Source organism: Odocoileus virginianus, chromosome 9 (genome assembly GCF_023699985.2).
Source record: "Odocoileus virginianus isolate 20LAN1187 ecotype Illinois chromosome 9, Ovbor_1.2, whole genome shotgun sequence".
Taxonomy (NCBI): Eukaryota; Metazoa; Chordata; class Mammalia; order Artiodactyla; family Cervidae; genus Odocoileus; species Odocoileus virginianus.
Window position 1 is genome coordinate 147,385 of NC_069682.1, and position 27,403 is coordinate 174,787.

The 27,403-nt window shown below is 39.4% G+C and overlaps 1 protein-coding gene across 1 annotated transcript in view; it reads right to left on the bottom strand.

Moving 5' to 3' along the window:
• The window catches only part of TMX4 (thioredoxin related transmembrane protein 4), a 68,882-nt gene extending 61,897 nt beyond the window's left edge, over positions 1-6,985 (bottom strand). Inside the window, exon 1 of the mRNA XM_070471866.1 lies at positions 6,630-6,985. Within this exon, the coding sequence (XP_070327967.1) occupies positions 6,630-6,808 (179 nt within the window). The 5' untranslated portion in view covers positions 6,809-6,985. The remainder of the gene's footprint in view (positions 1-6,629) is intronic.
• Positions 6,986-27,403: the final 20,418 nt, after the last annotated feature.

Consider the following 27,403-nt stretch of genomic DNA (forward strand, 5'->3'; position numbering starts at 1 on the left):
TGCCTTGCTTGTAACCTCGAACAGAGCCTGGCACATTCCAGGTCACAACAAATATGTATTATATCAATCAACAAATGGGAGATGATAGTGAGTATCCTCAGTACCCAAGGATACCAGGAAACCACTGTTCCTTCAGTGATACACTAGTTCTTGATTAAAGATTAAAACATATTATTTGTTCATTCACTGAGTCAAAAGTATTTACTGAACATGTAGAATTTGACAGTTATTAAGGTTTTGTAGATAAACAGGAAGAAGAAAAACTTTGTTCCTCGACTTAAAAGCTTATCATCCACAGGAGGAATAAGACAAAAATCAAGTACAAAAACATGTAAATTAATTTATGAATTGTGAAATAAGGCCACGATAGATACAAACAAGGCACAATGAGAAAGAAGTTTCCTGTTGGTTGGGATACAGGGAAGGCAGGCACCTGTGAATGGTGAGGTGTCAGAAATGAGCTCAAAGCAATGTTCTTTCTTCATCTGCAGAATTTAGAGAGATGGTAAATCCATAGGCAGGCCTCTGAATCCTTTAGGGAAAAGGCTTCCCCTTACATGGGTCAGGTACTGAGAGCCTAAGCACAAGTCAGCCAGGCTCTGTGCCTTCCTCCAGGTTTCCCCACGGCATAGCTACTCTCCTCAGCTTGTACTGGGGATTGCAAGGCTCAGGACAGCATTCTAGTCCCGGCCATACCCACCACTTATTAAAGATATGGCTTAAAGCTTTAACCTTTCCAGTTTTAATTTCCTCTAGTTAACGAGAATGAGCATAATGATTCTACACCAGATTGCTGTAATGCTCAAATTCTGAGACAGGGCATTCTGAACATGTGATGTGAGCAATGTAACTGTTTACTGTGATTAAAATGATGATGATGATGCATGTTTATCTGTAACAGTACCCAGGGAAGTGGTTTCTAATCAGAAGCATTTAGAAGGCTGTATAGGGGGTGGACTAAAACTTTGTTGATGTCACATGACTGCTAGGATGTCATGGGATACCAGAGGTACCAAAGGTTTTGCAGTGTGTGAGCCATCCTCACATATCAAACAGCTGTGCAAGCCAAAATGCCAACAGTATCTGGTGAGAATTGCTGAGGAACACTCAACAGAAAGAAAGCACCCATTAAATATTTGCTAAACAAGTGCTACCCATGCTACTTATCTCCTTTACACACAGTAGACTGCCAGCCTCCTGAAATTGAGACATGTAATTCATTCATCTCCACGTTCTCAAGTCCCCAACTTTGAATCTGACACATAACAAGCTTCTAATGACTATCTCTTATACATTTAATCAACAAATCATGACAATCGATGAAACTGCAAGAAATTATAACTATCTAACATGGGTAAGTTAAGGCAATGATGTTCTGTCCAAGTATAAGAAGGATACTGGAGAAACAACAGTAAATCCAAGAGATCCTAGGGAAATAAATGAGGGTTTCCTCCACCACCAGACTCAGTAATTTCCATTCTGAAACATGATCATAAATTAATTTAACCCAAAGACTTATTTTTCCTCTGGATATCCACCAGAACAGGATACAAAATTGTATTATATTGCATACTTTCATACTTCAAAAGAACAAAAGCAGTATTCTCAACAACTTATATGATGGGGGCCAAGCAAGTGTTTAAAACAGCAAAAGGTTACAAGGCAATTGAATGAATAATAGTATGAAACAATCAGTTCAGTTCAGTTCATTTCAGTCACTCAGTCGTGTCCGACTCTTTGCGACCCCATGAATCACAGCACGCCAGGCCTCCCTGTCCATCACAAACTCCCGGAGTTTACTCAAACTCATGCCATCGAATCGGTGATGTCATCCAGCCCTCTCATCCTCTGTCGTCCCCTTCTGCTCCTGCCCCCAATCCCTCCCAGCAACAGGGTCTTTTCCTATGAGTCAACTCTTCCCATGAGATGGCCAAAGTATCGGAGTTTCAGCTTCAGCATCACTCCTTCCAATGAACACCCAGGACTTATCTCCTTCAGGATGGACTGGTTGCATCTCCTTGCAGTCCAAGGGGCTCTCAAGAGTCTTCTCCAACACCACAGTTCAAAAACATCAATTTTTTGGCACTCAGCTTTCTTCACAGTCCAACTCTCACATCCATACCTGACTACTGGATAAACCATAGCCTTGACCAGACGGACCTTTGTTGGCAAAATAATGTCTCTGCTTTTTAATATGCTATCTAGGGTTGGTCATAACTTTCCTTCCAAGGAGTAAGCATCTTTTAATTTCATGGCTGCAATCACCAACTGCAGTCATTTTGGAGCCCCAAAAAATAAAGTCTGACACTGTTTCCACTGTCTCCCCATCTATTTCCCATGAGGTGTGGGATCAGATGCCATGATCTTAGTTTTCTGAATGTTGAGCTTTAAGCCAACTTTTTCACTCTCTTCCTTCACTTTCATCAAGAGGCTTTTTAGTTCTTCTTCACTCTCTGCCATAAGGGCAGTGTCATCTGCATATCTGAGATTATTGGTATGTCTCCCGGCAATCTTGATTCCAGCTTGTGCTTCTTCCAGCCCAACGTTTCTCATGATGTACTCTGCATATAAGTTAAATAAGCAGGGTGACAATATACAGCCTTGACGTGCTCCTTTTCCTATCTGGAACCAGTCTGTTGTTCCATGTCCAGTTCTAACTGTTGCTTCCTGACCTGCATACAGGTTTCTCAAGAGGCAGATCAGGTGGTCTGGGATTCCCATCTCTTTCAGAATTTTCCACAGTTTATTGTGATCCACACAGTCGAAGGCTTTGGCGTAGTCAATAAAGCAGAAATAGATGTTTTTCTGGAACTCTCTTGCTTTTTCGATGATCCAACAGATATTGGCAATTTAATCTCTGGTTCCTCTGCCTTTTCTAAAACCAGCTTGAACATCTGGAAGTTCTCGGCTCACGTATTGCTGAAGCCTGGGTTGGAGAATTTTCAGCATTACTTTACTAGCATGTGAGATAAGTGCAATTGTGCAGTACTTTGAGCATTCTTTTGGATTGCCTTTCTTAGGGATTGGAATGAAAACGGACCTTTTTAGTCCTGAGGCCACTGCTGAGTCTTCCAAATTTGCTGGCATATTGAGTGCAGCACTTTCACAGAATCATCTTTCAGGATTTTAAATAGCTCAACTGGAATTCCATCACCTCCACTAGCTTTGTTCGTAATGATGCTTTCTAAGGCCCACTTGACTTCACATTCCAGGATGTCTGGTTCTAGGTGAGTGATCACACCATTGTGATTATCTAGGTCACGAAGACCATTTTTTGTACTGTTCTTCTCTGTATTCTTGCCACCTCTTCTTAATATCTTCTGCTTCTGTTAGGTCCATACCATTTCTGTCCTTTATTGAGCCCATCTTTGCATGAAATTTTCCCTTGTTATCTCTAATTTTCTTGAAGAGATCTGTAGTCTTTCCCTTTCTGTTGTTTTCCTCTATTTCTTTGCATTGATTGCTGAGGAAGGCTTTGTTATCTCTCCTGGCTATTCTTTGGAACTCTGCATTCAAATGGGAATATCTTTCCATTTCTCCTTTGCTTTTAGCTTCTCCTCCTTTCATAGCTATTTGTAAGGCCTCCTCAGATAATGGGAATAGAGAAAAGAAAACACGAAAAGGCCATTTAAAGATTAGATAATCTTCCCTAACCCAAGAAAGAACAAACTTTTCAAAAGAGGTTAAGAGGAAGAAAGCACAGCAAGCCAATCATAGAGACACGGCAGAAACAGGAGTAAAATGTATAAAAGAATATGAAAGCAAATATGAACAGAAAAACTGAATGTACAAAAAGTCCACACCATTAAAGAAAATGTTAATGTTAATGGGAGAATTTTTCAGGTTTTAAAAAAGGTTACAGAACAGAAATGGTAAATTACTACAAATATAGTTTTAGTTGATATTTTTCTTTAACAGAGAAGTGCTTTTTTAAAAATTGAAAATTCAACAGCAAGGATACAAAATTTGAGTGTTTGAAAGACAAAGAAAACACAACAAATTATATTTTACAATAGGGTTTTTTTTGGGTCTTGGAGAAAACAAACACTGCTAAGTCCTTAAAAATAAATTACTGACACTGATCTAACCAGGAATTGTGTTATAGGAGCTTAGTATGAATTGGGACAGAAAAGAAAAAATTCCCAGAGGAGAGGTGGCATATAAACAAATGAACAAATGAAGAACTGTCATTTAAAGTAATGTTAAAATTTTAATACTGGGTTGAGCTATTCTGAATAAGCTTTTTCACCAACCCAACATTATCAGAAAGCTTCCTAATTTGCTTATTTAGAGAAATTAAAAATATCACCGGTGGATACTTAACAATCTCCATTTATTATGACCAGTTCATCTAAACAAAGTGATAACTTATTGGATATTTGAAAAAATTCCTAGAAATTTATAGTAGGTCTATAATAGTACTGAAGATAAATTTTATTTTTTAAAGTATTGAATTTTGTCAAAGGAGTATCACAAAGAGCCAAATTTTTTTCAGAATGAGCACATAGATTCTTGAATTTGGATATACATAATGGTTTAAATCTTCTTTCCTTTACAGGATTTTAAAGGAAAAGCCTCACTTTATATTGACCTATTCTGAAGTGAACTTGATGGGAAGAGAACTTCTAAAAAGATCTCAAGTGTCCATATAGCTTACTTCTGCTTACAAGTGTCATCTTGTATCAGAGCCCAAACATTCTCCATGTTCAGTTCTATCTGTTGCTTCTTGACCTGCATACAGATTTCTCAGGAGGCAGGTAAAGTGGTCTGGTATTCCCATCTCTTTAAGAATTTTCCACAGTTTGCAGTAATCCACATAGTCAAAGGCTTTGGCATAGTCAATAAAGCAGAATTAGATATATTTCTGGAACTCTCTTGCTTTGATGAACTAACAGATGTTGGCAACTTTATCTTTGGTTCCTCTGTCTTTTCTAAATCCAGCTTGACCATCTGGAAGTTCACAATTCATGTACTGTTGAAGCCTGGCTTGGAGAATTTGCAGCATTACTTTACTAGCCTGTGAGAAGAGTTCAATTATGCAGTAGTTTGAGCATTCTTTGGCATTGCCTTTCTTTGGGACTGGAATGAAAACTGACCTTTCCCAGTCCAGTGGCCACTGCTTAGTTGTCCAAGTTTGCTGGAATAATGAGTGCAGCACTTTCACAGCATCATCTTTTGGGATTTGAAACAGCTCCACTGGAATTCCATCACCTCCACTAGCTTTGTTCATAGTGATGAAGACCCTCTTGACTTCGCATTCCAGGATGTTCTAAATGAGTGATCACACCATTGTGGTTATCCAGGCCATGAAGATCTTTTTTGTATAGCTCTTCTGTGTATTTTTGCCACCTCTTTTTAATATTTTCTGCTTCTGTTAGGTCCATACCATTTCTGTCCTTTATTGTGCCCATTTGTGCATGAAATGTTTCCTTGGTATCTCTAATTTTCTTGGAGATCTTTAGTCATTTACATCCTATTGTTTGCCTCTTTCTTTGCACTGATCACTGAGGAATGCTTTCTTATCTCTCCTTGCTATTCTTTGGAACTCGGCATTCAAAGGAGTGTATCTTTTCTTTTCTCCTTTGTCTTTCACTTCTCTTCTTTTCACAGCTATTTGTAAGGCCTCCTCAGACACCCATTTTACTTTTCTTTTTCTTGGGGATGGTCTTGATCACTGCCTCCTGTATAATGTCACAAACCTCCATCCATAGTTCTTCAGGTACTGTGGGCAAAAATCCCTTAGAAGAACTGGAGTAGCCCTCATAGTCAGCAAGAGTCTAAAATGCAGTACTTGGATGCAATCTCAAAAATGACAGAACGATCTCTGTTTGTTTCCAAGGCAAACCATTCAATATCACAGTAATCCAAGTCTATGTCCCAACAAGTAATGCTGAAGCTGAAGCTGAATGGTTCTATGAAGACCTACCAGACCTTCTAAAACTAACACCCAAAAAAGATGTCCTTTTCATTACAGGGGACTGGAATGCAAAAGTAGGAAGTCAAGAAATACATGGAGTAACAGGCAAATTTAGCCTTGGAGTACAGAATGAAGCAGGGCAAAGGCTAATAGAGTTTTGCCAAGAGAACTCACTGGTCATAGCAAACACCTTCTTCCAACAACACAAGAGAAGACGCTACACATGGACATCACCAGATGGTCAATACATAAATCCTATTGCTTATATTCTTTGCAGCCAAAGATAGAGAAGCTCTATACAGTCAGCCAAAACAAGACTGGGAGCTGACTGTGGTTCAGACCATGAACTCCTTATTGCCAAATTCAGATTTAAATTGAAAAAAGTAGGAAAACCACTAGACAATTCAGGTAGGACCTAAATCCAATCCCTTAGGATTACTGTTCCCCTTCATCCCATGGGTAAACCGCTTACCCACCCCATTCCTAAAACACTTCTTCCCAAAGCAGCGGAGAAGCCAGGCAGGGTGACGCCCTGCTCCCAGGGTCCTCATGGGGCAGGCCAAACACGCCTGCAAGGCGGAGAGGTTGGGCTCAGCCAGGCCTCGCAAGTCCCTAGCTGCGCGGGCCTGGGCCCAGGTCGAGACCAGGGCAGAGCTGGCGCGGGAGCGGCGCCTACAAGGACCGTGCGGCGGGGGCGGGCAGGCACACTCACAATTTCAGCATCCACTCGCCCTCCATCACCAGCGTCCAGTTTGAAGCGGTCATGGGCCGCACCAGGCTCCGCTCCGGCGGCTGCGCGGCCTGCTCCTGGTCGGCCTCCGCCTCTGCCACCGCCACGACCCAGGCGGCTAGGAGCGCCGCGAACAGCGGGCCGCGGCGCCCGCCCGCCATACCGGGACGCGGAGCCGGGCTCCTCCCGGGGCTAAGGAGAAGGACGCGGCGGGCCCGCCGACCTGGCCTTCCCAGGTGGTGCGCGGAGAGGCCCGCCCGGCCCGCAGACCTGCCCCGCCCGCTGCGCCGGCGGCGGCCCGCCTCTTACAGGTCTGGGCCACCGAGGCCACGCCCCCTTCCGCCTAGACTCGCCGTTGCCCGGGGCGCTGGCTGCCTTGGCAACGGCCGTCCTTCCTTCCGGACAGCCGCGTTGAAGATAAGCAGTGACCTAATGTTGCATAATTAGAGCCTGACTGGCTAGTGCCAAGTAACGGGTTGGCACATGTGGTTTCTTTCTAAAGAGAAAAGTGGCCAGTAATTAAACTATGCATCCTCTATTCAATGATAGCAAAATAGCAACAGTGGACTGCAAGTAAACTGTTTTACTGTAAAGAAAAAAGAAGGGATACGTTGGGCTTCCCTTACTGAAAAGGAGAGGAAACTTTAAGTACTCTTTGAATGTGTATAATGAAGTAGCACTGCCTAATAGTAAATAATGAAACCAGATCGTGCAGTTTTAATTTTTATAAAAATTAATTTAATTTCACAAAAAATAAATTGTTTAAAGCATGGATACTAACAGATAAAATGAATCAGTTTATAGGAATAGTGACAGTTGCAATAAAATGGACCTCGAGCTCCTCTTGGCTACACATTTGTTGGATTGAAAATGAAAGTAACCTTAAATTATTTCCAAATCTCTTTCCAGATACACGTATGATGCATCTGTACCTTGAGATTACCACACCCAAGAATGTATGACAATTACCATTAGAGGCCGGGTGTGCTTTTAAAAGGTGTGGTTTAAAAGAATTTATTACATATGTAAAGCATAGTGTGGTCCACTTATCATGAAACACAGTAATTTCTGTCCTGGGCTTAAGGACAGCTATACAACTAAGAGTATTGCAAGGAACATGAGATCAATATCCAATCTGTACTTACAGGTGAGAAAGAGGAAGGTGAATTTTGCCTGCAGAGACAATCATACCTTAGTTCAGTTCTGCTGACTTGTTCAGTTGTGTCTGACTCTTTGCAACTCAATGGACTGCAGCACATCAGGCTTCCCTGTCCATCACCAATTGCTGGAGCTTGCTCAAACTCATGTCCATCGAGTCAGTGATGCCATACAACCATCTCATTCCCTGTCATCCCCTTCTCCTGCCTTCAATCTTTCCCAGCATCAGAATCTTTTCCGATGACGGAATTCTTCACATTAAGTGGCCAAAATACTGGATCTTCAGCTTCAGCATCAGTCCTTCCAATGAATATTCAGGACTGATTTCCTTCAGGATGGACTGGCTTGATCTCCTTACAGAGACTCTCAACAGTCTTCTCCAAAAACATAGTTCAAAAGCATCCATTCTTCAGTGCTTAGCTTTATTTATAGTCCAGCTCTCACATCTGTACATGACTAGTGGAAAAACCAAAGCTTTCACTAGATGGACCTTTGTTGGTAAAGTAATGTCTCTCTTTTTTTTTTTTTATTATGCTGTCTATGTTGGTCATAGCTTTTCTTCCAAGGAGCAAGCATCTTTTAAGTTCATGGCTGCAGTCACCATCTGCAGTGATTTTGGAGCCCAAGAAATAAAGTCTGTCACTGTTTCTGTTGTTTCACCATCTATTTTCCATGAAGCGATGGGACCGGATGCCACAATCTTCATTTTTTGAATGTTGAGTTTTAAGCCAGCATTTTCACTCTCCTCTTTCACTTTTCATCAAGATGCTCATCAGTTCCTCTTCACTTTCTGCCATAAGGGTGGTGTCATCTGCATATTTGAGATTATTGATATTTCTCCCAGCAATCTTGATTCCAGCTTGTGCTGCATCCAGCCCAGCATTTTTCATGATGTACTCTGCATATAAGTTAAATAAGCAGGGTGGCTGAAAGGGCCCACGTGGGGTCTCATTGATAATATGGCTCTTTATGTCAACCTCGCAAAGAATAAATCACAGTGTTCTGTGAGACTGATCAAATTGCCCAAATGGCATCATGTTATCTCACTGGTGCCTAAGTTTTCAAAGCTGCGAGAGCACCAGATTCCAGACCCTGGGCTATGTGACCATCCCTTCAGAGAATTTTTCATTAGTGGGGTATAAGAAGGACTCCATCAGAAAGGGAGAACACTGGTTCTCCTTAAGAGCCAGTCACCCTCTATTTCCCTCTAATAAATTTCCCTTTCTTGCCTGACTGCCCAGCTCTCTTTTTTTCTCTGCACTCACCTTACAGCAACAATACAGCTTTGATGTACTTCTTTCTCAATTTGGAACCAGTCCACTGTTCTATGTCTGGTTCTAACTGTTGCTTCTTAACCTGCATACAGATTTTTCAGGAGGCAGGCTGTCTAGTATTCCCATCTTTTGAAGAATTTTCCATAGTTTGCTGTGATCCACATGGTAAAAGGCTTTGGCATAGTCAATAAAGCAGAAGTAGATGTTTTTCTGGAACTTTCTTGTGTTTTCAATGATCTGATGGATGTTGGCAATTTGATCTCTCTTTCCTCTGCTTTTTCTAAATCCAGCTTGAACATCTGGAAATTTTTTATTCAGACTTTTGAAGCCTCACTTGGAGAATTTTGAGCATTACTTTGCTATCATGTGAGATTGTTGCAGAAACTAGTACTTGAGAAACCAAGCACCACACTCAGAGAGTTGGAGAACTCAGATTTATTATGCCAGTGGGCCCAGAGGAGTTACCACTCCAAGTTCTGAGCCCCAAACAAAGGAGTTAGAGAGTTTTTACACACGGACAGGCATAATTAAGCGGGCTTGTGGGTCTGCAGGGGCTGGGTGATTGCAAAGAGCATGACAAGGGTGAGTGAAATAAGCTCTAGTTCCTAGTATTGTGAGTCCCTGTTTTCTGAGACCTACATGATCCAGGCTTTGCAAGGAGCAGTCTGAGTTATAGAGGCAGAAGCAGCAGGACGTTATGTAAAATTTTAACTTTTCTTCTTCAAGATGAGTGCAACTTTGAACATTCTTTGGCATTGCCCTTCTTTGGGATTGGAATAAAAACTGACCCTTTCCAGTGCTGTAGCCACTGCTGAGTTTTCCAAATTTGCTGACATATTGAGTGCAACACTTTCACAGCATCATCTTTTAGGATTTCAAAGAGCTCAGCTGGAATTCCATCACCTCCACTAGCTTTGTTCCTAGTGATGCTTCCTAAGGCCCACTTTACTTCAGACTCCAGGATGTCTGGGTTTAGGTAAGCGATCACACCATTGTGGTTATCTGGGTTATTTGGCCTCAGGCCAATGAACAGGGAGGAAACAGCCCCACCCATCAAAGAAATTTGGATCAAAGATTTACTGAACATTGCCCTGCCCATCAGAACAAGACCCAGTTTTCCCCATAGTCAGTCTCTCTCATTAGGAAGCTTCCATAAGCCTCTTAGCCTTAGTCATTAGAGGACAGACAGACTGAAAACCACAATCATAGAAAACTAACCAAATTGATCATATGGGTCACAACCTTCTCTAACTCAGTGAAACTATGAGTCATGCTGCCTAGGGCCACCCAAGACAGATGGGTCATGGTGGAGAGTTCTGACAAAACGTGGTCCACTGGAGAAGGGAATGGCAAACCGCTTCAGTATTCTTGCCTTGAGAACTCCATGAACTGTATAAAAGGCAAAAAGATAGGACACTGAAAGATGAACTCCCCAAGTCAGCAAGTGCCAATATGCTACTGGAGAAGGGTGGAGGAATAACTCCAGAAAGAATGAAGAAACGGAGACGAAGTGAAAAGAATACACAGTTGTGGATGTGACTGGTAATGGAAGTAAAGTCCGATGCTGTAAAGAGCAATATTGCATAGGAACCTGGAATGTTAGGTTCATGGATCAAGGTAAATTAAAAGTGGTCAAACAGGAGATGGCAAGAGTGAACATCAACATTTTAGGAATCAGTGAATTAAAATGGACTGGACTGGGTGAATTTAATTTAAATGACTGTTATATCTACTACAGTGGGCAAGAATCCCTTAGAAGAAATGGAGTAGCTCTCATAGTCAACAAAAGCATCCAAAATGCAGTACTTGGATGCAATCTCAAAAATGACAGAATGATCTCTGTTCGTTTCCAAGGTAAACAATTCAATATCACAGTAATCCAAGTCTCTGCCCTGACAAGTAATGCTGAAGCTGAAGTTGAATGGTTCTGTGAAGACCTACAAGAACTTCTAGAACTAATACCAAAGAAATGATGTCTTTTTCATTATAGGGAACTGGAATGTAAAAGTAGGAAGTCAAGTGATCATACCTGAATTAGGTGTTAATTGTAGTTGCTCAATTCTATGTGGAATCACTACTTATCCTCAAAATATAGGACCCAAATTTACAAACCATTGTAAATTTGGGTGAAGTCCTTGAAATAAATGTTACCAAAAATCAGCTATTTTATGCAGATCAATCCTATAAACACAGTGGAAAATATTTTGTTTTTATAAAGAAATAGCATACACAGAAATTCTATCATTCTTTTCGGTGTACTTTATATATATAAGGGACTTCACTGATGTCTCAGATGGTGAAGAGTCTGCCTGTAGTGCGGGAGACCCAGTTCAATCCCTGGGTTGGGAAGATCCTGTGGATAACAAAATGGAACCCACTCCAGTATTCTTGCTGGGAAGTCCATAAGATGGTGGAGCCTGGCAGGCTATAGTCCGTGGGGTCATAAAGAGTCAGACATGAGTGAGTGACTTCACTTTCTTTCTTTTGTATATGTATATGATTGGCAAAATATTTTTTTTCTTAAAAATAGGATCTGATATTAGGAAATTACTATTAATTGTGTTGAGTGTGATAATAGTGTGACTATTATCATATTATTGATAATACGACTATGTTTTATAAAGTCTTTATTAGTTACAGATAGTGAACTATTTATGAGTGAAATGATATGATGTCTAGAATTCACTTTAAAATACTCCAGAAATAAAATTTGGGAGGTTGGAAGGAAGATGCATCAAATAAAAGTGGCACCACATCAATCAAAGCTGAATCTAAGTTCATTTTTGCTATTCTCTCTACCTTTGTGTAGGCTGGAAAATTTGCAAAGTGAAAGAGAGTATCATGGTTGAAGCTCTTCTTTATTTCTAACACAAACGGCCTTCAGGCTAGAGTAATTAGGAAAGTGTCTAGCAAGAATGTGTGGGCAAGTGAATGTGGTGGGGTGGCATAGATGAGGGATGGCACTGACCTGACACTTCTTACCTTTGTGACTTAGGGCTAAAATCATTTAACAACAATTTTCTGTTTAAATGCAGGTAATAATAGAGCCTTGGAGAAGAAAATGGCAACCCACTCCAGTATTCTTGCCTGGAAAATCCGATGGACGGAGGAACCTGGGAGGCTGCAGTCCATGGGGTTGCAAAGAGTTGGACATGACTGAGCGACTTCACTAGTAATAGGGCTTACTGCAGATGGTGGCTTTAAGATTAAATGAGATAAATAAAATGCCAGTGTTCAATCCTTCTTTGCTTTTAAAGTATGGGATCACAGTTTACAGAAGATTGGTACATGGTAATGGGAAAAAGAGCTATTGTCCCTAGGGTAGTTTTCAATTATGACACTATGAGGCAGCTATGGTTATACAAAAACACATGGTTTCTAATAGGAAAAGAAAGTGAGTTAACAAATAGTCCAATGGTAGAAAGTTTAAATACATGGTAATGAACAAAGACCTTGGTAAAAGGTAAAATTGGTAATATAGGGCTTAATATTATGAAGATAATCAAAAAGAGTTGAGGAGATTGTATTCAGATTGTAAACTGTAATAATAGGGCATAGAAGTAATGCACAATGGTTTTCCTAAGAGGATAGGGAAACTGGCATGGAAATATTAAATAAGCTACATAGTGCTGTAAAAATTAGTCCATAAAGTAATAATATCACAGGAATTTAATTACACAAACAGATTTGCTAAATGCCTTATAGGAACAAGAGGGAGAATTATTAAATAGGACACTTACTAGAACAGATGGTAGAAGAAGCCATACATGATCCAAGTAAACTGAGTTGTGCCAAGCTGGTGACTAGAAGCGAATCCGTAAGGAGCCTTGACAGGCCTCCAAGGAAAGCGGTTCCTGGGTGACCTCTTGGGGAAACCGGTTACGTTTTTTCAGAACTAATAAGTGAGTTCAGAGAAAGCTGCATACAACAGAAATAGACAGAGATCAGTTCTCTTCTTCTATACCAGTAAGAATTAGTTTTAAAATGTAATATGGACAAACATCTCATCAATAAAATCTATAAAACTACTTAAAGAAAGAAGGAGAGAAACATGCAAGACATATGAAGAAAGCTAGGGGATTTTGTATGATGGTGTCAACTTTCCCAAATTAATCTATAAGTCCAACGCAATAGGATTCAAAATGCAACTAAGTTCTTTTACAAAGCATTCTAGAAATTTATCTTAAAAAGCTAATGCTTAAGTCAAGCTAATAGAATTTTTTGAAAAACAGTGATGTAGGTCCTGCCTGAGTATTAAATCTGCTATAAAGTTACAGTAAAGCAGGGAGGTATTGGTATAAGAAGAAGCAAACAGATAAATGGATCAGAGTAAAGACTCAAGAAATGAAACTATATGTATATTGATATTTATATATGTTAAAAGTGGTATAGTTGACAGGATAAGGTAGACTTAGATTGCATTAACAAATAGCAAGCCTCCCAAATTTCAGAGGTTTGATTCAGAAAGCTCCTTTCTATGTCATGTAAAGTCCACTTCCGTCTAAGAGACTCTGGGGAAACTGAACATGACGCAGGCTCTACACAAGCCAGGCTGCTTCACTCTCACAGCTCTGCCATGTCAGTGCAAGGCCTTCTCTGTTACTACAGCAGGGAATGGGGAAAGAAAAAGGCTGAAGGGAGCGTCTGGCTTCCTTAGTCCAGAAGTAGCACATCCTGGTTCAGCTCATGAGTCACTGGCCAGAATTAATTATGACTGCCTCACTTGTAGGATGGGCTTCCCAGGTGGTGCTAGTGGTAAAGAACCTGCCTGCCAGTGCAAGACATGTAAGAGATTGCAAGTTCGATCCCTGGGTCAGGAAGATGCCCTGGAGGAGGGCATGGTAACCCACTCCAGTATTCTTGCCTGGGGAACCCCGTGGACAGAGGAGCCTTGTGGGCTACAGTCCCTAGGGTCACATAGAGTCAGACACGACTGAAGCATGTCAGCATGCACTTATACAAGGTGGTCTTGCATGAGAGCTTGAATATTGATGCACACTAATAATGTCCAGAAATGACATTTCAAATCTGTGGGAGCAACTGGATGAATCCACAATACTGTTAGGGCAATTTCCTCTCCTTTGAGAAAAAAATAAATACCTTTGACTCAATCTATATAGCAAAATAAATTTCAGATCCTCTAGTAAAAAAGCATAATATAATAAATGCTCTTGGAAAAGTTTTGGGATGATACTTTATGATCATCTGATGGGGAAAGTCATCCTGAGTAACAAAAGAAACACTGAACCCATAAAGGAATTCTGGTAAGTTACTACCGAGTTAGACAATTTTAAGTAAAGCCAAACTGTAAAATTACCTGTAACTATTTACAACACACAAAGGTTTGGTATCCCTGAAATTCAAGAAATTCTACAAATAATTAAGAAAAAGATATATAACCCAATAAGGAAAATAGAAAAGAATATAAATACAGAGAAGAAATCCAAATTCCAGAAGAATATGAAAAACTGTAGATACATACTGCAGGTCAGAAAAAGGACATTTTATAGCTGCAAATGCAATTTATTTGATTATTCCCTGTGATTTCCCTTGGAGTCCAAACTGCTATGATTAAGACCAGCCACCTCAAAATTATAAAAAGTCTTCTGTGAGCTCTAAATACAATAGCTTCCTTTCTATAGCTACTCGTCCCCTCATTGTTTGACTATATTCTCTGATTACATGATATTTGGGAACCTGGAAAGCATGTCAGTTTTGTAGTAGGGTTAAGTGAAAACTGGAAAAGAGAGGGGCATAAATTTTATTCAAAGCAATTGTGTGCTACAAACCTGGCAAATTGTACATGAAAAGGAAAAGCAAAACTGCCATGAATCAAGTTTAGATATCATGTGTCATATTAAAGGGAAGGGAAGTCACTCACTCGTGTCTGACTCTTTGATGTTAGGTAGTCTCTAATAGCAATACGTGAACCATGAACTTCCAGATGTTCAAGCTAAAAGGCAGAGGAACTAGAGATCAAGTTGTCAACATCTGCTGGATCATCAAAAAAGCAAGACAGTTCCAGAAAAACATCTATTTCTGCTTTATTGACTATGCCAAAGCCTTCGACTGTGTGGATTACAATAAACTGTGGAAAATTCTGAAAGAGATGGGAATCCCAGACCACCTGCCCTGCCTCTTGAGAAACTGGTATGCAGGTAAAGAAGCAACAGTTAGAATTGGACATGGAACAACAGACTGGTTCCAAATAGGAAAAGGAGTATGTCAAGGCTGTATATTGTCACCCTGCTTATTTAACTTATATGCAGAGTACATCATGAGAAACGCTGGGTTGGAAGAAGCACAAGCTGGAATCAAGATTGCCAGGAGAAATATCAATATCCTCAGATATGCAGATGACATCACCCTATGGCAGAAAACAAAGAAGAACTAAAGAGCCTCTTGATGAAAGTGAAAGAGGAGAGTGAAAAAATTGGCTTCAAACGCAACATCAGAAAGCTAAGATCTTGGCATCTGGTCCCATCCCTTCATGGCAACTAGATGGAGAAATAATGGAAACAGTGACAGACTTTATTTGGGGGGGGGGCTCCAAAATCACTGCAGACAGTAACTGCAGTCATGAAATTAAAAGACACTTGCTCCTTGAAAGAAAAGCTATGACTAACCTAGACAGCATATTAAGAATCAGAGACATTACTTTGCCAGCAAAGGTCCAGTCTAGTCAAAGCTATGGTTTTTCCAGTGGTCATGTATAGATGTGAGAGTTAGATTATAAAGAAAGCTGAGTGCCAAAGAACTGATGCTTTTGAACTGTGGTGTTGGAGAAGGCTCTTGAGAGTCTCTTGGACTGCAAGGAGATCCAACCAGTCAATCCTAAAGGAAATCAATCCTGAATATTCATTGGAAGGGCTAATGCTGATGCTGAAGCTCCAATATTTTCACCACCACATGTGAAGAAGTGACTCATTAGAAAAGACCCTGATGCTGGGAAAGATCAAAGGCTGGAAAAGAAGGGGACGACAGAGGATGAGATGGTTGGATGGCATCACTGACTTGATGGACATGAGTTTGAGCAAACTCTGGGAGTTGGTGATGGACAGGGAAGCCTGATGTGCTGCAGTCCATGGGGTCACAAAGAGTCAGACACCAGTAAGCAATGAACTGAACAGAACTCAACCAACCTTTCCCTCCAAGGACAAAAGCCAAAAGGTAGGAATACAATCTTAAAGCCTGGGAAAAGGAGACCTCAAGTGGAGCAGGTTAGAAAAGAAATGATGAAAAGGCAGAGAAACATAGCACAAATGAAAAAGCAAGGTGGAAACTCACAAGACCAAATAAACAAAGAGGAAATAAGCAATCTACCTGAAAGAGAACTCAGAATAATGATAGTAAAGATATTCCAAAGACTTGAAAATAGAATGGAGAGAATACAAGAAACATTCAACACAGCTAATGCAATCACCAAGGGCATAGAAAAAAATAAATAATAAGGAAAAAGTGAATAATAGCACAATTACTGAAATTAAAAATACTCTAGAAGGAACCAATAGCAGATTAACTGAGGCAGAGAGACAGATACGTGAGCTGGAAGATAGAATGGTGGAAGTAACTGCTGAAGAACAGAATAAAGAGAAATGAATGAAAAGAGTTGAGGATAGTCTCAGAGACCTTTGGGACCATATTGAACACACCAACATTAGAGTTATAGGGGTCCCAGAGGATGAATTTTTTAAAAGGCACTGAGAAAATTTTTGAAGAAATTATAGTTGAAAACTTCCCCAAAGTGGGAAATGAAATAGTCAATCAAGTCCAGGAAATACAGAGTCCCTTACAGGATAAACCCAAGGAGAAACATGCCAAGATACATATTAATCAAACTAACAAGGACTAAACACAAAGAAAGAATATTAAAAAACAGCAAGGGAAAAGCAACAAGTAATATACAAGGGAAAACCCATATGATTAACAGTGAATCTTTCAGCAGAAACTCTGCAGGCCAGAAAGGAATGGCAGGATATATTTAAAGAACTGAAATAAAAAAAATCTAAAACCAAGATTACTATACCCAGTAAAGATCTCATTCAAAATTGATGGAGAAATCAAAAGTTTTATAGATAAGCAGAAATTAAGAGAATTTAGCACTCCAAACCAGCCTTGCAACATATATTAAAGGGAATTATATAGCCAGTAAACACAAGACAAAGGGAAGACCTACAAAAACAAACCAAAACAATCAAGATAATGCCAATAAGAACATATGTATCAATAAGTACCTTAAATGTAAATGAATTATATGCATCAACCAAAAGATACAGACTGACTGAATGGATACAGAAACAAGACCCATGTATAGGCTGCTTACAAGAGACTCGCTTCAGACCTAGAGACAAATACAGACTGAAACTAAGAGGATGGAAAAAGTTATTCCATGAGAGTGGAAACTAAAAGAAAGCTGGTGTGGCAATCCTTATGTCAGATAAAATAGACTTTAAAACAATGAATATTAAAAGAGGCAAAGAAGGACACTACATAATGACCAAAGGACCAGTCCAAGAAGGGATATAACAATTGAAAATATTTATGGACCCAACGTAGGAGCACCTCAATACACAAGGCAAACACTAACAGGCATAAGAGGGAAAATCGACAGTAACACAATAATAGTAGGAGACTTTAATACCCCACTTACACTAATGGACAGATCATAAAAACAGAGAATCAATAAGGAAGCACAAACATTAAATGAAACATTAGACAAAATGGACCTAGTCTATATCTTCAGGACTGTCCATCCAAATGTAGAAGAATACGCTTTATTCTCAAGTGCACATGGAACATTGTGCAGGATAGACCACATCTTGAGCCATAAATCAAGCCTCAGTAAGTTTAAGAAAATTGAAATTGTATCAAGTATCTTCTCTGACCACAATGATATGAGACTAGATATCAACTACAGGGAAAAAAAACTGCAAAAAACTCAAACTCATGAGAATTAAACAATACATTACTAAATAACAAAGATGTTACTGAAGAAATAAAAGGGAAATCAAAAGATTCCTAGAAACAAATGACAATGAAAACATGATGACCCAAAACCTATGGCATTCAGCAAAAGCAGTTCTAAGAGGGAAGTTTATAGTGATACAATCATACCTCAAGAAATAAGAAAAACATGGAATAGACAAGCTAAGTCTACATAGCTGGAAAAAGGACAAAAAAAAAAAAAAGCCCAAAGTCAGCAGAAGGAAAGAAATCATAATGATCAGAGCAGAAATAATTGAAAAAGAAATGAAGTAAACAGTAGCAAATATCAATAAAACTAAAAGCAGTTTCTTTGAGAAGATAAACAAAATTGAAAAACCACTAGCAGACTCATCAAAAATAAGGGGGAGGGAATAAGATCAACAAAATTAGAAATGAAAAAGAAGTTACACAACACAGAAATACAAAGGTTCATAAAAGAATATTATATGCGAATAAAATGGACAACCTAGAGGAAATAGACAGACTCTTAGAAAAGTTCAAACTCCCAAGACTGAACCAGGAAGAAACAGAAATTATGAACAACCCAATTACGAACAGTGAAATCAAAGCTGTGATCAAATATCTCCCAAAAAACAGAAGCCCAGGGCCAGATGGCTTCACAGGGAAATTAGATAAAACTCTTAGAGAAGAGCTAATGCCTATTTTTATTTAATTCCTCCAAAAAATTTCAGAGGAATGAACACTTCCAATCTCATTCTGAGGCCACAATCACCCTGATACTAAAACTAGACAAAAACAACACAAACAGAAGAAATTACAGACCAATATCATTGATGAACATAGATGCAAAAATCTTCAAAAAAATTCTAGCAAACAGAATTCAACAACACATTCAAAAGCTCATACACCATGATCAAGTTGGGTTTATTCCAGGGATGCAACAATTCTTCAATATATGCAAATAGATGAATATGATACACCATACTAACAAATTGAAAGATAAAAACCATGTGATCATCTCAATAGATACAGAAAATGCCTTTGACAAAATTCAACACCAATTTATGATAAAAAACACTTCAAAAAATAGGCATAGAAGGAACCTACGTCAACATAGTAAAGACCACATATGATAAGCCCACAGCTAACATTATTCTCAATGGTGAAAAACTGAAAGCACTTCCTCTAAGATCAGGAATAAGACAAGGGTGTCCATTTTCACCACTATTATTCAACATAGTTTTGGAAGTCCTACCTGTAGCAATTAGAGAAAAAAAGGAATAAAAGGAATCCAGATTGGGAAAGAAGAAGTAAAATGCTCAATGTTTACACATGGCATAATACTATACATAGAAAACCCCAAAAAATTACTAGAGCTAGTCAGTGAATTCAACAAAGTTCACAGGATACAAGACCAATACACAGAAATCAGTTGCATTCCTATATACTAAAAATGAAAAATCAGACAGAGAAATTAAGTAATCAATCCCATTTACCATTGCAACAAAAAGAGTAAAATATCTAGGAATAAACCTACCTAAGGAGAGAAAAGCCCTGCAAACAGAAAATTGTAAGACACTGATGAAAAAAAATAAAAATGACATAAACGGAGAGATATTCCATGTTCCTGGATAGGAAGAATCAATACTGTGAAAATGATTATACTATCAAAAGCAATCTCCAAATTCAATGCAATCCCTATCAAACTATGAATAGCATTTTTCACAGGATTAGTAAAAAATATCACTATTCATATGGAAACACAAAAGTCCCCAAATAGCCAAAGCAGTCTTGAGAAAGAAGAATGGAGCTGGAGGAATCAACCTTGCTGGCTTCAGACTACACTACAAAGCTACAGTCATCAAGACAGTGTGGTACTGGCACAAAGACAGAAACATAGACCAATGGAACAAGATAGAAAACCCAGAGATAAAACCATAAGCCTATGGGTACCTTATTTTTTACAAAAGATGCAAGAATATACAATGGGGCAAAAATAGCCTCAGCAATAAGTTGTACTGAGAAAACTGGACAACTACATGAAAAATAATAAAATTAGAATACTTCCTAATGATATACACAAAGATAAACTCAAAATGGATTAAAGATCTAAGTTTAAGACCAGAAACTATTAAACTCTTAGAGGGAAACACAAGCAGAACACTCGATGTCATAAATCATAGCAAGCTCTTCTATGACCCACCTCCTAGAGAAATGGAAACTTTAAAAAAAATAGGGAACTAATTAAACTTAAAAGCTTTGCATAGCAAAGGAAACTACAAACAAGGTGAAAAGACAACCCTCAGAATGGGAGAAAATAATTGCAAATGAAACAACTGACAAAGAATTAATTTCCAAAATATACAAGCAGCTCATACAACTCAATACCAGAGAAACAAATAGCCCAATCAAAAAGTGGGGTGAAGACCTAAAAAGACCTTTCTCCAAAGAAGACATACAGATGGCTAAGAAACACATGGAAAGATGCTCAACATCCCTCATTATTAGAGAAATACAAATCAAAACTTCAATGAGATACCACCTCACACCAGTTAGAATGGCCATCATCAAAAAGTCTACACACAATATATGCTGGAGAGGGTGTGGAGAAAAGAGAATCTTCTTGCATTGCTGGTGGGAATGTAAACTGATACAGTCATGATAGAAGATGGTATGGAGATTCCTTAAAAATCTAGGAATAAAACCACCATCTGACCCAGCAGCTTTCCTGATAGCTCAGTTGGTAAAGAATCTGCCTGCAATGCAGGAGACCCCAGTTTGATTCCTGGGTCAGGAAGATCCGCTGGTGAAGGGATAGGCTACCCACTCCAGTATTCTTGGGCTTCCCTTATGGCTCAGATGGTAAAGAATCCACCTGCAATGTGGGAGACATGGATTCGACCCCTGGATTGCAAAGATCCCCTGGAGAAAGGAAAGGCAACCCACTCCAGTAATCTGTGCTGGAAAATTCCATGGCCTGTATAATGCATAGGGTCGCAAATAGTCAGTCATGACTGAGCAAATTTCACCTTCACTTCACTGGCCCAGCAATCCCATTCCTTGGCATATACCCTCAGGAAACCAAAACTGGAAAAAAAAAAAAAAGACACATGTACCACGATGTTCATTGCAGCAATATTCACAATATCTAGAACAAGGAAGCAACCTAGATGTCCATCAACAGATGAATGGATAATGAAGCTGTGGTACATATATACAATGGAATACTAGTCAGCCATAGAAAGGGACACATTTGAGTCAGTTCTAATGAGGTGGATGAACCTAGAGCCTATTATACAGAGTGAAGTAAGTCAGAAAGAAAAATATAAATATTGTATATTTACGCATATATATAAAATCTAAAAAGATGGTACTGATGAACTTATTTCAGGGCAGCAATGGAGAAACAGACATAGAGAACAGACTAACGGACACAGGGGGAGGGGAGGAAGGCAAGGGTGAGATGTATTGAGAGAGTAACATGGAAATACACAATACCATATGTAAAATATGGGAATTTGCTGTATGACTTAGGGGTCTCAAGCATGGTTTCTGTGACAATCTAAAAGGGCGGAATGGGGAGCGAAATTGGAGGTGGGTTCCAGAGGGAGGGGACGTGGGTGTACTTATGGCTGACTCTTGTTGATGTATGACAGAAAACCACAAAGTTCTGTAAAGCAATTATCTTTCAATTAAAAAATTAAAAAGAAAACTAAAAGAAATAGAGGCTGAATTTTATCAAATATGTGTTCTTCATCTTTTAAAAATATCACAGAATATTTTTCCTCAAAAATTATCATGCTGCATTGTATTAACTGACATGTGAATGTGGAAGCAACCTTTCATTCTTCAGGAGAGCTATCTTTTATTTAGGCCTCCTATTCCTCTCTTCCTTCAACAAGGGCCATTACAGATTACAGTCAAAGATGAGAAAGAAAGTGAGACTGGAGGAGACATGGCTGACTTCACAGCAGCAAAAAAAGGGGAGAAAAATAGAGAGTCAGTGATAAACTGTGGGCTTCCTGATATGCATTGAGAAACCCTGCCATTTATAAAAGTCAATGGCAATCTGCTAACAAGAGCAACTATATGTACATATGTAGTAATTTTCATTTACATTTTTGAAATTTTCTAAGAAAAAATTTCCACTGTTTGATTTGTTTTCTTTCAGTGGTACACCTATCAATTTTCTATGAAATACTGTTTCCAAGAAACAAAATTTTTTACAAAATATACTGGTTTTTAAAGTATCATTTAGTATTTAAATACCTTTCTAATAATTTTTTTTTAAATCACCACCTTTGAGTGACTTACACATGTCCTTGTCTGTTGTTGTTGTTGATCAGAGGCCAAGTCCTGTGTCTCCTTGTGACTGACTCCATGGACTGCAGCGCCCTAGTCTTCCCTGTCCTTCACCATCTCCCAGAGTTTGCTCAAACTCTTGTCTATTGAGTCGTTGATGCCATCCAATCATCTCATCTTCTGTCATCCACTTCTCCTCTTGCCCTCACTCTTTTCCAGTATCAGGGTCTTTTCCAATGAGTCGGCTCTTTGCATAAGGTGGCCGAAGTATTGGAGCTTCAGCTTCAGCATCAGTCTTTTCAATGAATATTCAGGGTTGGTTTCCTTTAGAATTGACTGGTTTGATCTCCCTGTAGTCCAAGGGACTCTCAAGAGTTTTCTCCAGCACTAACCTTCGAAGGCATCGATGCTTTGGCACTCAGCCTCCTTTATGGTCCAACTCTCACATCCACACATGACTACTGGAAAAACCATGCTGCTGCTAAGTTGCTTCAGTCGTGTCCGACTCTGTGCGACCCCATAGATGGCAGCCCACCAGGCTCCCCCATCCCTGGGATTCTCCAGGCAAGAACACTGGAGTGGGCTGCCATTTCCTTCTCCAACGCACGAAAGTGAAGTCGCTCAGTCGTGTCCGACTCTTTGTGACCCCATGGACTGCAGCCTACCAGACTCCTCCGTCCACGGGATTTTCCAGGCAAGAGTACTGGAGTGGGGTGCCATTGCCTTCTCCAACTGGAAAAACCATAGCTTTGACTTTGTAACTTTGTAAGGAAGGTGATATCTCTGCTTTTTAATATTCTATCTAGGTTTGTCATAGTTTTTCTTCCAAAGAGCAAGTGTCTTTTAATTTCATGGTTGCAGTCACTGTCCACACTGATTTTGGAGCCCAAGAAAATAATCTCTACTGCTTCCACATTTTCCTCATCTATTTGCCATGAAATGATGGGACTGGATGCCATGATCTTAGTTTTTTGAATGTCGTTTTAAGCCAGCTTTTTCACACTCCTCTTTCACCCTCATAAAAAGGTTCTTTAGTTCATCTTCACTTTCTGCTCTTAGAGTGGTATCATCTGCATATCTGAGGTTATTGGTCTTTCTCCTTGCAGTGTTGATTTCAGTTGATGATTCAGCCAGGCCATCATTTGTCATAATGGACTCTGAATATAAGCTTAATAAACAGGGTGACAATATATAGCCTTGTCATATTTCTTTCCCAATTTTGAACCAGTCCATTGTTTCATGTAAGGTTCTCACTGTTGTTTCTTGCCCCACATACAGATTTCTCAGGAGGCAGGTAAGTTGGTCTGTCATTCCCATGTCTTTAATAATTTTCCACAGTTTGTTGTGATCCACACAATCAAAGGCTTTAGTGTAGTCAGTGAAGCAGAAGTTGATGTGTTTCTGGAATTCCCTTGCTTTCTCTATTATCCAACAAATGTTGGCAATTTGATTTCTGGTTCCTCTGCCTTTTCTAAAGTCCAGCTTGAACATCTGAAAGTTTCAGCTCATGTAGTGCTGAAGCCTAGCTTGAAGGATTTTGAGCATAACCTTACTAGCATGCAAAATGTGAGCAACTATACAGGTAGTTTGAACATTCTTTGACATTGCCTGTCTTTGGTACTGGAATGAAAACTGAACTTTTCCAGTCCTGTGGCCACTTCTGAGTTTTCCAAATTTACTGGAATATTGAGTGCAAAACCTTAACAGCATCATCTTTTAGGATTTGAAAGAGCTCAGGTGGAATTACATCACCTCCATTAGGCTTGGAGCTATTACTGCTTCCTAAGGCCCTCTTGACTTCAGACTCCAGGATGCCAGGCTTTAAGTGAGTGATCACACCATCATGATTATCTGGGTCAGTAAGATCTTTTTCATATTGCTTTGTGTGTGTGTGTGTCTGTGTGTGTGTGTGTGTGTGTGTGTGTGTGTGTGTGTATCCTTGACACCTCTTTTTAATCTCTTTACTTCTGTTAGTTCCTTACAGTTTCTGTCCTCCATCATGCTCATGTTTGGATGAAATGTTCCCTTGGTATCTCCAATTTTCTTGAAGGGCTCTCTAGCTTTTCCCATTCTATTATTTTCCTCTATTTCCTTGCACCGTTTGTTTAAGAAGGCCTTCTTATCTCTCCCTGCTATCTCTGGAACCCTGCATTCATTTGGGTATATCTTTCCCCTTCTCCCTTGCTTTTTGCTTCTCTCCTTTCCTCAGCTATGTGTAAAGCCTCCTCAGACCACCACTTGCATTTGTTTTTCGTTGGCATGGTTTTCATCACTGACTTCTGTATAATGTTATGAACCTCTGTTCATATTTCTTCAAGTACTCTATCAGGTCAAATATTTTAAATCTATTTGTCACCTCTACTCTATAATCATAAGGGATTTTATCTAGGTAATACCTGAATGGCCCAGTGATTTTGCCTACTTTCTTCAACTTAAGCCTGAATTTTGCAATAAGGAGTTCATGCTCTGAGCCACAGTCAGCTCCATGTCTTGATTTTGCTAACTGTATGAGCTTCTTCATCTTTAGCTATAAAGAATATAATCAATCTGATTTTAATACTGATCATTTGGTGGTGTTCATGTGTACAGTAGTCTCTTGTGTTGTTGGAAAAGAGTGTTTGCTGTGACCCGTATATTCTCATGACAAAACTCTTTGCCCTGAGTCATTTTGTACTCTGAGGCCAAACCTGCCTGTCACTCTAGGTATTCCTTGACTTCCTGATTTTCCATTCCAGTTCCCTATGATGAAAAGGACATCTGTTTTTGTTGTTAGTTCTAGAAGATCTTGTAGGTCTTCATAGAACCATTCAACTTCAGCTTCTTCAGCATCAGTGGTTGGGGTACAGACCTGGATTATTGTGATGTTGAATGGCTTGCCTTGGAAACAAACTGCAATTATTCTGTCATTTTTGAAATTGCACTTAAGTAGTGCATTTCAAACTCTTTTGTTGAGTATAAGAGCTTCTCCATTTCTTCCTAAGGATTCTTGCCCACAGTAGTAGATATAATGGTCCTCTGAATTAAATTATCCCATTCCTGTCCATTTTAGTTCACTGTTTCCTATGATGTTGATGTTCATTCTTGCTATCTCCTGCTTGACCATGTTCAACTTACCTTGATTCATGGAGCTAGCATTCCAGGTTCCTGCAAAATACTGTTCTTTATAGCATCAGACTTTACTTTCACCACCAGAGACATCCACAACTCAGCATTGTTTCTGCTTTGACCCAGCTGCTTTATTTTTCTGGAGCTATTAGTAGTTTGCCCTCAGCTCTTCCTCAGTAGCATATTAGACACTTTTGGACCTGGAAGGCATATCTTCTGCTGCCATATATTTTTGCCTTGTCATACTTTCATGGGGTTCTCAAGGCAAGAATGCTGGAGTGATTTTCCATTCCCTCCCCCAGTAGACCACATTTTGTCAGAATTCTTAACTATGACCTATCTGTCTGGGTGGCTCTGCAAGGCATGGCTCATAGTTTCATTGAGTTATGCAAGCCCCTCCGCATGACAAGACTGTGTTCCATGAAGGGCATGTTCTTCTTTCAGTCAGTTCAGTTCAGTTCAGTTGCTCAGTCATGTCTGACTATTTGCGACCCCATGAATCGGAGAACACCAGGCCTCCCTGTCCATCAACAACATGTTCTTGTTTAAACTGTACTAAATACTAAAATCAGTAGGTGTGGCATATAGCCTGTTGTCAACCATCTGAAAGACACTTAGAAAGAGTTTGTGGCTTTAATTTATTAGAGGCCATTGTCACATTGAGCCATGTGCATTTATAGAATAGTTTCAACCTCACACGGATTACATTTTTTTTTCCATTTATTTTTATTAGTTGGAGGCTAATTACTTTACATCATTACAGTAGTTTTTGTCATACATTGAAATGAATTAGCCATGGATTTACATGTATTCCCCATCCCGATCCCCCCTCCCACCTCCCTCTCCACTCGATCCCTCTGGGTCTTCCCAGTGCACCAGGCCCGAGCACTTGTCTCATGCACCCAACCTGGGCTGGTGATCTGTTTCACCCTAGATAATATACATGTTTCAATGCTGTTCTCTTGAAACATCCCACCCTCGCCTTCTCCCAGAGTCCACAAGTCTGTTCTATACATCTGAGTCTCTTTTTCTGTTTTGCATATAGGGTTATCGTTACCATCTTTCTAAAGTCCATATATATGTGTTAGTATACTGTAATGGTCTTTATCTTTCTGGCTTACTTCGCTCTGTATAATCGGCTCCAGTTTCATCCATCTCATTAGAACTGATTCAAATGAATTCTTTTTAATGGCTGAGTAATATTCCATGGTGTATATGTACCACAGCTTCCTTATCCATTCGTCTGCTGATGGGCATCTGGGTTGCTTCCATGTCCTGGCTATTATAAACAGTGCTGCGATGAACATTGGGGTGCACGTGTCTCTTTCAGATCTGGTTTCCTTGGTGTATATGCCCAGAAGTGGGATTGCTGGGTCATATGGTAGATCTATTTCCAGCTTTTTAAGAAATCTCCACACTGTTTTCCATAGTGTCTGTACTAATTTGCATTCCCACCAACAGTGTAAGAGGGTTCCCTTTTCTCCACACCCTCTCCAGCATTTATTGCTTGTAGACTTTTGGATAGCAGCCATCCTGACTGGCATATAATGGTACCTCATTGTCACACGGATTACATTATAAACCCTTCACAAGCTCAGATTTGTATGTGAGCAGCTGATGTTTTAGTAAGGACACAGTGAAGTAATTTTCAGTTACTTTGTTATCAGAAAGTTATCCCTGACCCTATATTGCAGATGGGAAATATTTTGGAACACTTAGAATACAAAATTTGTAATATGTACAAACACTTCTATTTGTTAAAATGGGATTTTATACCAAAATGACTAACTGTGAATTCATAAGCAAGTCAGGAGAGAGGATATAGAGATTGCCACAGGGTTTGTAAAGTGAGTTTGTTCATTTTGTGGTAATTCATTGGGCTATACACTTCTGTTTTGTGTGCTTTTATATATATATATATATATATATATATATGTAATGTTTAATGTTTATTTAAGTATCTACTTGCAT